This window comes from Hypanus sabinus, chromosome 19 (assembly GCF_030144855.1).
Source record: "Hypanus sabinus isolate sHypSab1 chromosome 19, sHypSab1.hap1, whole genome shotgun sequence".
Classification (NCBI taxonomy): Eukaryota; Metazoa; Chordata; class Chondrichthyes; order Myliobatiformes; family Dasyatidae; genus Hypanus; species Hypanus sabinus.
The window spans coordinates 6,040,354-6,054,473 of record NC_082724.1 but is presented as its reverse complement, the minus strand read 5'-3'; the positions used below and the strand labels follow the sequence as shown (position 1 = coordinate 6,054,473).

Here is a 14,120-nt window from a genome sequence, read left to right as displayed (position 1 = left end):
ACATATTCACTACATTCTAGCTAAACAAATTCCTTTTTATCTCTGTTCGAGAGGAACATCCTTTTCTGAGATTGAGTCCTCTAGTCCTAGACTCCCACAATTGGAAATATCCCTTCCACATCATTTATATTGAGGCCTTTCAATATTTGCTGGGTTTCAATGAGGTCCCCCTCTCATTCTTCAGAACAGTATTCTGTTTTACTGGTCCAACACCTGCAGTCATGGTGTCAGTATAGAAATAGGCTATTGTCTCATGCTGGTTCATTATAGAGCAATCCTGATTGTCTCATTCCCCTGTCAAGTCTCCACTTTTATTTCCTCCTTCAGCTTCTCTTTTGAAATGCTTATCTGGCGCATTTTCTACCACCCTCAGAGGAGGCAAATAAGGCCCCCAAATCTTCTCCCCATGCTGAGGGTATCAAAAACGAGAGAGCACTGGCTTGAGGTGAGAGGTGGGAGTTTGAAAGGGAAACTTAGGGGAATTGGATCCCACGCACAATGGTGATGGAGTGTAGCGAACTGCTCTCTCCAGGTCTGCCTATTACCAGATAAAGTGGATGTGCAGAGGATGTTTCCTATAATGGGAAAGTCTAGGATCAATGAGCAGGGCCTCAGAGTAGAAAAACATCCCTTTAGAAACAGAGATCAGAAGGAATTTCTTTAGCCAGAGGTTGGTGAATCTGTGTAATTCGTTGCCACAGATGGCTGTGGGGGCAAAGTCATTGGGTATATTTAAAGCAGAGGTTGAAAAGTTTTTGATTAGTAAGTGTGTCAAAAGTTATGGAGAGAAGGCAGGAGAATGGGGTTGAGAAGAGGATAATAAATCAGCCATGATGGAATAGTGGAACAGAATTGATGGGCTGAATGGCTTAATTGCTCAAATCTTATGGCTTCGTTTATGCATACAGTACACTGAAATAGGAAAATCATACAGCTGGAGGAACTCAGCAGGTCAGGCAGCATCTGGGGAGGGAAATGGACAGTCAAATGGGCCAAGACCCTTCATGAGGCTGAAAGATGGAGGGGAGCTGACCAGTGTAAAGAGGTGGGGCAGGAGCTGGCAGGTGAAGAGTGGATGTGGGTGAGAAGAGGATTAAGGCAGGTGATGGACGGGGAAGAGTGGGATACAATGGGTGGGAGTGACAACGGGCTGAAGATGATGGAATCTGTTAGAAGAGGGAGGTGGAACATGGAAGTAAGGAGAGTACTGGTGGGAGGAGTGTGTGTGAGAGAGACAGAAGGAAATGGGCAGATGGAGAGCTTGTGGGAGGGGGGAAGTAGGTGATGGACGAAAGAGAAAAGGTAAAGAGGAGGAGTAGTTACTGGACGCTGGAGAATTCTGTGTTTATGCCACCACATTGCAGATTACCCATGAGAAACAGTACAGTGCAGCATGGAGCCCTTTGGCCCATGAAGTTGTCCAGATCAATGTTTCCCCTGATTTTTTTTTAGTACGGCTGTGAGGACTAACCATTGCTCTGAGTAGGAAAATTTTACACCACCTGAAAGCTGCTCCAATGTCTTATAGTCTAAACTTGGCTTTCCTGAGACTAATGGCAAAACAAAGTTGTGGAATTCTGTATGTATGGAAGATTATTTCCGTGCCCTCTGAATCTGTTTCTTCTCTTGTCGAGTTGCTTTTGGAAACTTTTACCATTTAACAATCAACAACAGCCTCTTGGCTATACTCTGATTTATAGTTTTAGTGCGACAGTCTGATAAGCTACTTAAAAGAATAAATCCCAGACAGCGTCTAATCTTTCTCTGAGCCTTGTGTTTGGTACAATAAGTGGATGGTGTTATCAAAGCAAACCGTTGAGCGTTTAAGACTCAGCAGCAAGCACCTGACCTACATTTATACACTGGGACCTTTGTTAAAGCGGTTCAAACCCACAAAGGTAGTTCATTAAAAGCTTTGTGTGGATCGGTCAGGAGGTAATGGATTTTATCTGGAGGATAATTGTGGTTCATTTAAAGACAACAACAAATCGTTCCAGGTGCGGATTTCCCCAGTGCCTCAGAAGTAAAAGATAAGTCTTTCATTTAGCCTTTAACCTGAAGACATACATTTCTCCAACTTCCGGTAATTTTTTTTCCATCTCCCCCTTCCCTCTTCAGTTCTCCACTCTGGTCTCTTACCTCTTCTCCTCGCTTGCCTATCACTTCCCTTTGGTTCCCCTCCTTGTTCCCTTTCTCCCACTGACCAGTCCTATCAGATTCCTCCTTCTCCAGCCCTTCCCCTTTCCCACCTTTTTACTTCATCCACCTCCCCCTTCCCTACCCACCTCACTTCACCTCTCACTTTATAGCTTGTCCTCCTTCCCCCTCCGTCCACCATCTTACTCTGGCATCTCCCCCCCCCCCTTCCTTTCCAGTCCTGATGAAGGGTCTCAGCTCAAAACGTCAGCTCTTTATATTCCCCTCCTGCTGAGTTCCTCCAGCATTTTGTGCATTGCTCTGGATTTGCAGCATTTGCAGAATCTCTTGTGAAGGATAAATGCAGTGGGCACTGCAGAGACAAGAAATCAAAGGCAGAAGTCAAAGGAGATAGAGTTAGGTATTGTTTCTCTTTTTTTTGGGACACTGGGGCAAATATAGCAATAGTACAGCACAGGAATGGATGTGTTCCCTGTGGCAGTGGATCAATTCCATCAGCCTGTCCACTCTGAGACCTCTCCTCTTTACCCAAGTTTCCTGCTCCTTCACTGGCCTGCAGTGTTTAAACGTGGCACTGAATTAAACAAGATCCCTTCTGCTTGCACATGATCCATATCCCTCTGTTCCCTGCATGTTCATGTACCTGTAGAACAGTCTCGTAAACACCACGATTGTATCTACTTTCACTGCTGCCCATGGCAGTATCTTTCAGGCACCTACCACGCTCTCGTAGAGCCACAGAACACTTCGATACAAGTTGAGCGAAGTTAACTCCTCTGGTTCAAGAGCCTGATGGTTGAGGGGTAATAACTGTCCCTGAACCTGATGGTGTGGTCTTGAGGTTTCTGTACCACCTTTCTGATGGCAGCAGTGAGAGGAGAACATGGTCTGGATGGTGGGGGTCCTTGATGATAGATGCTGCATTCCTGCAACAGTGCTCCATGTAGATGTGCTAAATGATGGGGAGGGAGGTCTTTATTTGTGATGGACTGGTCTGTACCCACTACTTTTTGTAGGACTTTCCATTCAAGGGCATTGGTGTTTCCATACCAGGCTGTGATGCTCTCCACCATACATCTGTAGAAGTTTGTCAAAGTTTTAGATGTCATGCTGAAGCTTTGCAAACTTCTAAGAAAGTTCTGCTACACTACTGGAGAGAGGAGAGCCTGCTGCAGTGCCTGGAGAACGTTGCCCAGGTTTTCTACATTTTGGATGTGGACTTGAATGATAGACAACAACCTGGCAGTCAATGTCAGCAAGACAAAAGAGTTGATTGTGGATTTCAGGAAGGGTAAGATGAAGGAACACATACCAATCCTCATAGAGGGATCAGAAGTAGATAGAGTGAGCAGCTTCAAGGTCCTGGGTGTTAAGATCTCTGAGGATTTAACTTGGTCCCAACATATCAATGGAGTTATAAAGAAGGCAAGACAGCAGTTATACTTTATTAGAGATTTGGCATGTCAACAAATACACTCAAAAACTTCTATAGTTGTACCATGGAGAGCATTCTGACAGGCTGCATCACTGTCTGGTATGGAGGGGCTACAGCACAGGACCAAAAGAAGCTACAGAAGGTTGTAAATCTAGTTAGCTCCATCTTGGGAACCTGCCTACAAAGTACCCAGGACATCTTTAGGAAGCAGTGTCTCAGAAAGGCAACATCCATTATTAAGGACCATCAGCACCCAGGGCATGCCCTTTTCTCACTGTTACCATCAGAGAGGAGGTACAGAAGCCTGGAAGCACACACTCAGTGATTCAGGAACAGCTTCTTCCCCTCTGCCACCTATTCCTAAATGGACATTGTTGTGTTGTGTCTGGACTATGTGCATGGTCTTTCCACCAGTGATATGATGTACCTTCTCTCATTTTAGAAAGCACAACTGCTACATCCCTCCTTCCACCAGTGCCATTTTCAGAAGCCGTGGCTGGTGAATTAGATGAACTGAATCCATTTTCTTCCACGCTGGAGCCTTGGTTTTCCCTGGTGACCATGACCTCACCATCAGGCTTTGCTGAAATGTTGGGATTGCCTCCCGCCTCGCCAACCAACACCAGGCTGATGAGACCTGGCTCTACGATGGAGCAGCCCAGCAGCAGAGCAGCAGAGGGATCCGCACTCGGGGGTCAGAAGGAGCCCACGGCCACCCGCCCGGGTACGCCAGAAGCGCCTGCAGTCACCTTGGGCTTCACTGACACTGTCCTCAAACCCTCCTCTTCCTCGGTCCTGCAGCAACTCCTCCCGGGTGTGGTAGGGATCACTGGATCTGCTAGGACCCTCACCATGGCCAGGGGCTCTATCTCACCTGCAGGCCCTCCCATTGGGAGTGGGACAGGGGTAGGCACTGCCACCCCTGATCCGGACCATAGGACTGCCACGGAAGTGGAATCCAAGGCAGAGGAGCCCGGACAGCATCCTGAGGAGGTCCAGGAGCCAGGAGTCCCCATTGGCAGAGGAGGATCTCAGAAGATGACACAGGTAATGGCCAATGTTGCTCATCTGTTGGGCTTGGTGGAATCGTAGAGGGGTGCAGCACAGAAAGATCCCACAGCATTACAGATTAATTATTTGGCACATGTACAGCGGTGGCACAGTTAGCATTAGACTATAACAGCTCCAGCATTCCAGGTTCAATTCCCGCTGCTGCCTGTAAGGAGTGTGTATGTACTCCCTGTGACTGCGTGGGTTTCCTGCAGGTTTGCTCCCTGGTATCAAAGATGTACATGTTAGTAGGGTAATTGGTCACATGGGTGTAATTGGGTGGCGTGGGTTCGTTGAGCTGGAAGAGACTGTGACTGTCCTGTGTTTCTGAATAAAATATACAGTGAAGTGCATCAGCGACCAACCCAGTCCGAGGGTTGGGCTGGGGCAGCCCACGAGTGCCACCATAGCATGACCCCAACTTATTAACCTTTGCCGCACAATTTGGAACGTGGAAGGAAAAGGGAGCACAGGAGAAAACCCATGCACTGGTTTAGTCCCACCCCTCTTGAATCTGCTTCCTCCATTGTTCAATGAGGCAATTTGAAGGCCAGAGGTAACTGAGGCCCAGACTGACCATTCAGAGTTCCGAGTTCAAATCCTGCCATGGCCATTGTAATATTTAATTCAGTTGATAGGTGACCATGATTGTTCTTGGCAAATTTTTCTACAGAAGTGAGTTGCCTTTTCCTCCTCCTGGGCAGTGTCTTTACAAGGTGGGTGTCCCCAGCCATTATCAATATTCTTCACAAATTCTCTTCAGTTCATTGATAACACAAGAGAGACTGCAGGGGCTGGGAATCTAGAACAACACACACAAAATGCTGGAAGTCAGGCAGCATCCATAGAGAGGAATAAACAGTCGACATTTCAGGCAGAGACCTTTCATCAGGTCTGGAAAGGAAGGGGGCAGAATCCAGAATAAGGAGGTGGGATGAGGGGGAGGAGTAGGGGCCAGCAAGTGGTAAGTAAATTGGCAAATTAGTTTGTTATTGTTCCACGTTCGAAGGTACAGTGAAATAATTTGTTTTGCACGCTGTCCATCACAACTGTGTGTCAAGGTTGTTCAAGGGGAAACAATAGCAGAATGTGGAATAAAATCACTCTTCGTCTCAGTTCTAAAGGGACATTCCGTAAATTTGCGGCTGATCCCTCAGATCATAGACTCACCTGCTGATAGAAACCTTGTCCACTCTCTCCAAGCCGATCAGTAACCACGGGCTTCAATGAGATTCCCCCACACCCATCCTTCTGAATTTCTGAGGTAGTTGGCCACCACCCAGGCCACGCTCTCTTCTCCCTGCTGCCAGCAGGGAGGAGGTCCGGGAGCCTTAAATCCCACACCGCCAGGTTCAGGAACAGTTACTACCCCTCAACCATCAGGACCCTGATCAAGTGTGGATAGCTTCACTCACTACAACTTTGACCTTACTCTACAACCTAAAGACTCACTTTCAAAGAATCCACAACTCCTGTTCTGAGTATTATTTCTTTAATTTTGTACATTTTTTTTTGTTTACATATAGTTCTTTGTAAATTCAAGTTTATTGTAATTTAACTATATACTGTACATGTATACAGTTAAATGAGATGTTTTTCTGAACCAGGGTGTAAAGCACGGTAGTACACATAACACACAGTAATTTAGGAAAGTAATAATTATGAATTAATTATGCATAGGTAAAGTGCATAAATTAAATATTGTAGGGTGCAATACAAATTATCTGGTGACACTTTGAATGCGATGTGGCAGGGAGTTCAGAAATCTAACAGCCTTATGGGAGAAACTGTTTCTCATCCTGACCGTGCTTGTCTTTATTCATCAGAGTCTCCTGCCTGATGGTAGAAAGTCAAAGAGGAGGCTGGATGGATGGGTGGGATCCTTAGTGTGCTTCATTATCTGTAAAAAAAAACTATTGTTGAAAATAAAAAGTAATATATTGTGACATATATGTACTTTGATAATAAATTTATTTGGCTTTGACCTAGGAGGAGGTGAGGTACAGAGGGTGGTTATATAGGGGCTGGGGAGAAGCATTGTGTGATGTGGGGTTCTGCAGAATGTATAACTTAGCATCCTTTCAAAAGGCCAAAACAAACTCAATGGGCCTTTCGGCACGGCACCCTCGCCCACTCACACCCTGTACTGGTCTGTCTTCTGTCAGTAACAAGTGACAAATGTATATGTGCCCAATGTCAGCTTGTCAATTTAAACCAGCACAAAATCCAGTAATAGATCTGACACTGGTAACCATGGTAATGACCTCAGCCTACAACTACTGTAGAGGAAGCACAGCAGCAGGTGGTCCATGCAAAGAGGCTTCCATCAAATGGTGGTTTAAAAAAAACAACCAGCGCGTAATTAAATAAAGGAACAGACGCTCACATCTTCATTGCCAAAGTCAATCTAAATGCTGACTGCTTGCCACAGTCGAAGGGGCACAAAACAGAGCGCTGGCTGTTCTTAAATGCGTTCCTCCCAGCTGGTTTCGCACAACAGCTGACTTTGGTTACTGTGACCAAGGAAACCCACCTCCCCACCAACACCACTGAATGGCACACAGACTGCTCTGGCCCAGTAACACGGAGGTTCAACAGTCGCCAGGGTTCACCGTGAATGCATCAGGTAGATCATAAACACGAGATTCTGCAGATACTGACTGGAGAAACTCTGTAGGTCAGGTTGGAGAGGCAGCTCCTCGTACTCCATCTGGGTGGCCCCCAATCTGATCACATGAACATTGATTTCTCTAACCAGGTAATTTCACTCCCCCACTTCTCTTTTTTACAACTCCCCATTCTGGCTCCTCTCTCACCCCTTCCCTTCTCCTCGCCTGCCTATCACCTCTCTCTGGTGCCCCTCTTCCTTCATTTTTTTCATTGGTTCACTCTTCTCTCCTATCAGATTCCTTTTTCTTCAGCATTTTACCTTTTCCATCGATCACCTCACAGGTTCTCATTTTATTCCCTCTCCTTCACCAACCCACCTTCCCCCTCACCTTGTCTGACCTATCACTGGCCAGCTTGTACTCCTCCTCCTCTCCCTACCTCATTCTGGTGTTACAAGAATAACCCTTTGTAATAATGATCAGTGAGGTACAGAGAATCTGTACTTATCGACAAGTAACTTTTATTATCTCAACTAAAAAGCATGTGGGTTCACAAACTAACTACTTGTGCGTACACCACTGGAATCGCTGACCCTCCGTGAACAGTCAATGAAGAGAAAAGATATTAGCCGGAAAGAAATTTATGCTGGCCAGGCGTTCCTCATGGTCCCGATCTCCATGTTTCCTTATTGGCGATGGTTGGTCTCCGGTTGCTGGAGAGATTTCGCCTCTACGTATTTGGAGCTCCTGACTCTTCTTGTGTTCTTCCATCAGTTGAACTGGTGAATCTCCATCCCATTGGCTCAAGGTCACCTGCCCTACCTGGGTCACCTTCTTGCTGGTCCTTGTCTAGAACTACAACCAACATTGTTCCATGGTATTGCCCATCCCAGCCTTGTGTATTGGTGTCTTTTAACTCTGACTGGTCCAAACCAGTTAAATAAGGCGACCCAGACAGAGTCTAACGAGATTACAGATTGCTTCTTTGCTGGGTCTGGTATTTTACATAATCAGTAGCTACTCATTTGAGAATGGTCTCAGATTTAGCAGGTTATTAAATAATGGTACTTAATGAACACTTTGCTTCAGTATTCACTACGGAAAAGGATCTTGGTTATTGTAGGGATGATTTACAGCGGACTGAAAAGCTTGAGCATATAGACATGAAGAAAGAGGATGTGCTGGAGCTTTAGGAAAACATCAAGTTGGATAAGTCACCAGGACCAGGTGAGGTGTACCCCAGGCTACTGTGGGAGGTGAGGGGGGAGATTGCTAAGCCTCTGGTGATCATCTTTGCATCACCAATGGGGACAGGAGAGGTTCCGGAGGGCTGGAGCATTGCGGATTTTGTTCCCTTATTCAAGAAAGGGAGTAGAGATAGCCCAGGAAATTATAGACCAGTGAGTCCTACATCAATGATTGGTAAGTTGATAGAAAAGATCCTGAGAGGCAGGATTTATGAACATTTGGAGAGGCATATGATTAGGAATAGTCAGCATGGCTTTGTCAAGGGCAGGTCATGCTTTACGAGCCTGATTGAATTTTTTGAGGATGTGACTACACACATTGATGAAGGAAGAGCGGTAGATGTAGTGTATTTGGATTTCAGCATGGCATTTGATAAGGTACCCCATGCAAGGCTTATTGAGAAAGTAAGGAGGCATGGAATCCAAAGGGACCTTGCTTTGTGGATTCAGAATTGGCTTGCCCACAGAAGACAAAGGCTGGTTGTAGACGGGTCATAATCTGCATGGAGGTTGGTCACCGGTGGTATGTCTTAGGGATCTGTTCTGGGACCCCTTCTCTTCATGATTTTTATAAATGACCTATATGAGGAAGTGGAAGGATGGGTTAGTAAATTTGCTGTTGACACAAGGATTGGGGGTGTTTTGGATAGTGTGGAGGGCTGTCAGAGGTTACAGTGGGACATTGATAGGATGCAAAACTGGGCTGAGAAGTGGCAGATGGAGTTCAACCCAGATGAGAGTGAGGTGGTTCATTTTAATAGGTCAAATATGATGGCAAAATATAGTATTAATGTTAAGACTGTTGACAGTTTGGAGAATCAGAGGGATCTTGGGGTCTAAGTCCATAGGACACTGAAAGCTCTGCGCAGGTTGATTGTGTGCTTAAGAAGGCATATGGTGTATTGGCCTTCATCAATCGTGGGATTGAGTTCAAGAGCTGAGAGGTAATGTTGCAGCTATATAGGACCCTGCTCAGACCCCACTTGGGGTTCTGTGCTCAGTTCTGGTCGCCTCACTACAGGAAGGATGAGGAAACTATAGAAAGAATGCAGAGGAGATTTACAAGGATGTTGTCTGGATTGGGGGGCATGCCTTATGAGAATAGGTTGAGTGAATTTGGCCTTTTCTCCTTGGAGTGACGGAGGATGAGAGATGTCCTGGTAGAGGTGAGAGGTGAGAGGCATTGATTGTGTGGATAGGCAGAGGCTTTTCCCCAGGGCTGAAATGGCTAGCACGAGAGGGTACAGTTTTAAGGTGTTTGGAAGTAGGTACAGAGGAAATTTTGGGGTTAAGTTTTTTGCACAGAGAGTGGTGAGTGCCTGGAACGGGTTGCCAGTGATGGAGGTGGAGGCGTATACGATAGGGTCTTTTAGAGATGCCTGAATCGGTATGTGGAGCTTAGAAAAGTAGAGGGCTTTGGGTAACCCTAGGTAATTTCTGAAGTAAGTACATGTTCTGCACAGCATTGTGAGCCTAAGGGCCTGTATTGTGCCTTAGGTTTTCTATGCTTCTATTACCTGAAATTCCTTGTTCACATTCAGTTGCTCTGAGCAAGAATCAGTTCAGAGTCCACAAAATGGGGAGAAACAAAGAAAATTGGCTTGTCAGGTTCCCCTGTCCTTGATTCTTCAAATCCACTAATTGTAGACTGTAGTTTCTTCTGGCCAACACTGGCTTCTGCCCCCTTCCATTCCAGTCCTGATGAAGCATTTTGGCCTGAAACATCGACTGATTTGCCCCCTCCATAGATGCTGCCTGACCTGCTGTGTTCCTCCAGCATTGTGTGTGTGATGCTCTCAATGCAGTCATTTGATCAATAATTGTTAATTATAATTAATATAATTAATCTAGAATATAAAAGCAAGAATGTAATGCTGAGGCCTAATAAGGTGCTGATGAGGCCTCCCTTGGAGTATCATGAGCAGTTTCAGAAAGGATGTGCTGACATGGGAGAAGTTTCACGAAAATGACTTTGGATGTGAAAGCCTTATCATATGAGGGGCATTTGATGGCTCTGGGCTTGTACTCACTGGAATTCAGAAGAATCGGGGGAATTTCATTGAACCCTATTGAATATTGAAAGGCCTCGATAGAGAGGGTGTGGAGTGATTAATCTGTGGAATTTGTTGCCACAGTTGGCTGTGGAGGCCAAGTCATCAGGTGTACTTAAAGCAGAGGTTGATAGATTCTTGATTAGTCAGGGCACGAAGGGGTACAAGAAGAAAGCAGGAGAAAAATGGATCAGCCATGATGAAATAGTGGAGCAGACTCAATGGGCTGAATGGCCCAATTATATTCCTATACCTTATGTTGCTCATAATGAGTTCTGCAAGTCATAGAGTCATAGAAAAGTACAGCCCAGGAACAGGCCCTTTGGCCCATCTAGTCCATGCCAAACCATTTAAACTGTCCACTTGAATTGTGTAGAGTTTCCCTGTAGCTGTTCATTGTTTTACCCTGCTCTCCCTCACTACATCGTGTTATGAATTGATCTGTATGAAAGACAAGCTTTTCACTGTACCTCGGTCCATGAGACAGTAAGGGTGGCCCAGTAGCATAGTGGTTAGCATAACGCTTTACAGTACAGGCAACCTGGGTTCAATTCCCGCCACTGCCGTAAGGAGTTTGTGTTCTCCAGTTTCCTTCCAAGTCCAAAGTTACTAGGTTAACTGGTCATCGTAAATTGTCCTCTAATTAGCTAGAGTTAAATCGGGTTGCTGGGTGGCAAGCCTTGAAAGGCTGGAAGGGCCTATTTCACTCTATAAATTTTAAAAATATTGTATTCCTCTCTGCCTTTACTCCTTCCTCTGGCAGTGTGATGTATATACCTGATCTCTGTGTGAGGAAGCTGCCCCTTAGGTCCCTTTTAAACTTTTCCCCTCTCACATTAACCGTCTGTGCTCTCTGGTTCTTGATTTCCCAGCCCTAGGAAAAAGACTGTGTATTAACCTTATCTATGCCCCTATGTAATGAGGGCATTCACTTTGGTGCAGAGAGAAAATGTACCTGTCAAATCGTTTCGAAGATTTCTTAAATCTTTAGTGACACAGGAGATTCTGCAAATGCTGGAAACTCAGAGTAACACACACACACACACACAAAATGCTGGAGGAATTCAAAAGGTCAGGCAGCATCTATGGAAATGAATGAACAATTGATGTTTCAGGCCTATTAGATTCCTCCTTCTGCAGCCCTATACATTTCCCACCTATCATCTCGCAGCTTCTTCATCCCTCTGCCCCTAACCACCTGGCTTCACCTATCACCTTCTAGCTTGTCCTCCCTCCCACCTTCTTATTCTAGCTTCTTCCCCCTTCCCTTCCCTTCCCTTCCAATACCCAGGAAGAGTCTTGGCCTGAAACTTTGACTGTTCGTTCATTTCCATAGATGCTGCCTGACCTGCTGAGTTCCTGCAATATTTTGTGTGTGTTGCTAAAAATTTTCAGTTATGTCTTGACCCCTCTGATGTCCAGACAGGTTTATCAAGAGCGGGCCATGTCACAGATTCAGCTTGTTCAGGGTAATTTGCTGTACCTTGTTCACCTCTCTCTTCTCTTGAGTTTATTAGGTTGTCTGCAGAGACTGGAACAAGCTGGCTGGCAAGAGTTACGTGATCTTGAATATGACGGAAAACAGTGAATGTGTGAGTATAAAAACACAACCTCATCTTCACTCCCTTCGATCCTCAGTAGTGAAGTAATGTAACTGCAGATGATGGAAATCCAAAATAAAAACCGAGACTGTTGGGAACAGACACAAGAGGTTCTGCAGATGCTGGGCCTCCTGAGCAATGCACACACGATGCTGGAGGAACTCAGCAATTCAGGCAGCATCTACGGAGGGAAGTGAACAGTTGACGTTTCGGGCCGAGGTCCTCGGGGGCTCTGAGACTTTGTTGAGTTCTTCCATCGTTTTGTGTGTGCTTTTATCCCCCGGCAGGTCAGGCAGCATCTGTAGGGGGAGAAACAGTTAGCATTTCGGGTCCAGGACCTGGAGTCAGCAACGAAACTGGCCCTTCAGCCCAGCTTCTCCATGTCAATCAGGATGTGTACCTAAGCTAGTTCCACTTGCCCATGTTTGGCCCACCCCTCCTTTCCGTGCACCTATCCAAATGATCTTAAATACAGCAAAACCGCGTTATAACACAACCATTTGGGTCCATAAAATGTCATCGCGAAAAAGCAGCACTATATCAGGGTTCAAGAAAATCAGCTTTCAAACTGACCCAGTGTTGACCTAACTTCCTAAAACACCCCTATTTGAGTTTGACTTTTAGTCTTGATCACGTCAAGTGCATGAAGCTTATCTTTCACAGAAAAGATTTTCTTTTTCTAACAGTTTGTTCCATTTTGAGCAAAAAAAAAGGTCCAATGACTCACAAAATGCTGGTAGTACGCAGAAGGTGAATCACAGAGCTGTTCAGGGGAGACCCACTGGGTGATGAAGATGATACACTTTCACACTTCCTGATCACCCCAGAACAGGAAGGATGTAGAGGTTCTGGAGAGGGTACAGAAATTGTTCAGGATGATGCTGGAAGGAGAGGTTGAACAAAATTATAAACAAAATACCGGCGGAGCTCAGTAAGTCAGGCAGCGTCTGTGGTGGGGAATAAACAGTTGATGCTTCGGGCCAAAACCCTTCATCAGCCTGACGCTGCCTGACTTTTTCCCTGGGTGGCAATGGCCAGAGGGCGTTAGTTTAAGGTGAGTGGAGGAAGTATAGGGGGCAGATAAATTAGGGACATTTAAGAAATTCTTTGATAGGCATAGGGCTTTGCGGAAGGGAAGGGCTAGATTGATCAGAGTCAGGCGTATGTTGTGAAATTTGTTGTTTTTTGTGGCAGCAGTACAGTGCAATACATAATTTTAAAAAACTATAGCTTACAATAAGAAATATTAAAACATTTTAATTTTAAAAAATTAAGTGAATAGTGTAAAAAGAGAGCAAAAGAAAGTTCATGCGTTCAATGTCCATCCAGATATCTGATGGCAGAGGGGGAAGAAGCTGTTCCTGAATCACTGAGGGTGTGTCTTCAGGCTTTTGAATGACCTCTTGATGATAGCAATGAGAACAGGGCCTGTCCTGGGTGATGGGGGTCCTTAATGATGGATGCTGCCTTTTTGAGACATTGACTTTTGAAGATGTTCTGGATACTATGGAGGCTAGTGCCCATGATAGAGCTGAGTAAGTTAACAACTTTCTCTGCCCTTTTACCCTCTTGTGCAGTGGCCCCTTCATACCAGATGGTGATGCAGCCAGTTAGAATGCTCCCCACAGTACAGCTGCAGAAATTTGCGAGAGTCTTTTGTCTCCTCAAGCTCCAAATGAAATATAGCCACTATTGTGGCTGTAGCTATCACTGTCTTGGAGTAGGTTAATAGTCGGTACAACAATGTGGGCCTGTACCATGCTTTATTATGCAGGGAATGGAGAAATCTGTAGGCAGAAGTGGTTTGGTTTAATTTGGCGTTTTGTGGAAGTGGAGGAAGGATTTTGCATACATGAGTGTTTTGGAACTTGGTTGGAATGGGCTGCAGTCCTTTGTACACCCACAACTGGCATTGGTTACCATTGAGCGCCATCAACAGGGCATTGCTGGTATTGCAATGTGAAGACACA

The 14,120-nt window shown here is 45.4% G+C and overlaps 1 protein-coding gene across 1 annotated transcript in view; it reads left to right on the top strand.

Annotated features, from left to right (window-relative positions):
* Nucleotides 1-14,120, top strand: part of podxl2 (podocalyxin-like 2) — a 55,689-nt gene that overhangs the window by 27,769 nt on the left and 13,800 nt on the right. Inside the window, exons 3-4 of the mRNA XM_059944847.1 lie at nucleotides 4,035-4,639; nucleotides 12,067-12,141. Of these exons, the coding sequence (XP_059800830.1) occupies nucleotides 4,035-4,639; nucleotides 12,067-12,141 (680 nt within the window). The remainder of the gene's footprint in view (nucleotides 1-4,034; nucleotides 4,640-12,066; nucleotides 12,142-14,120) is intronic.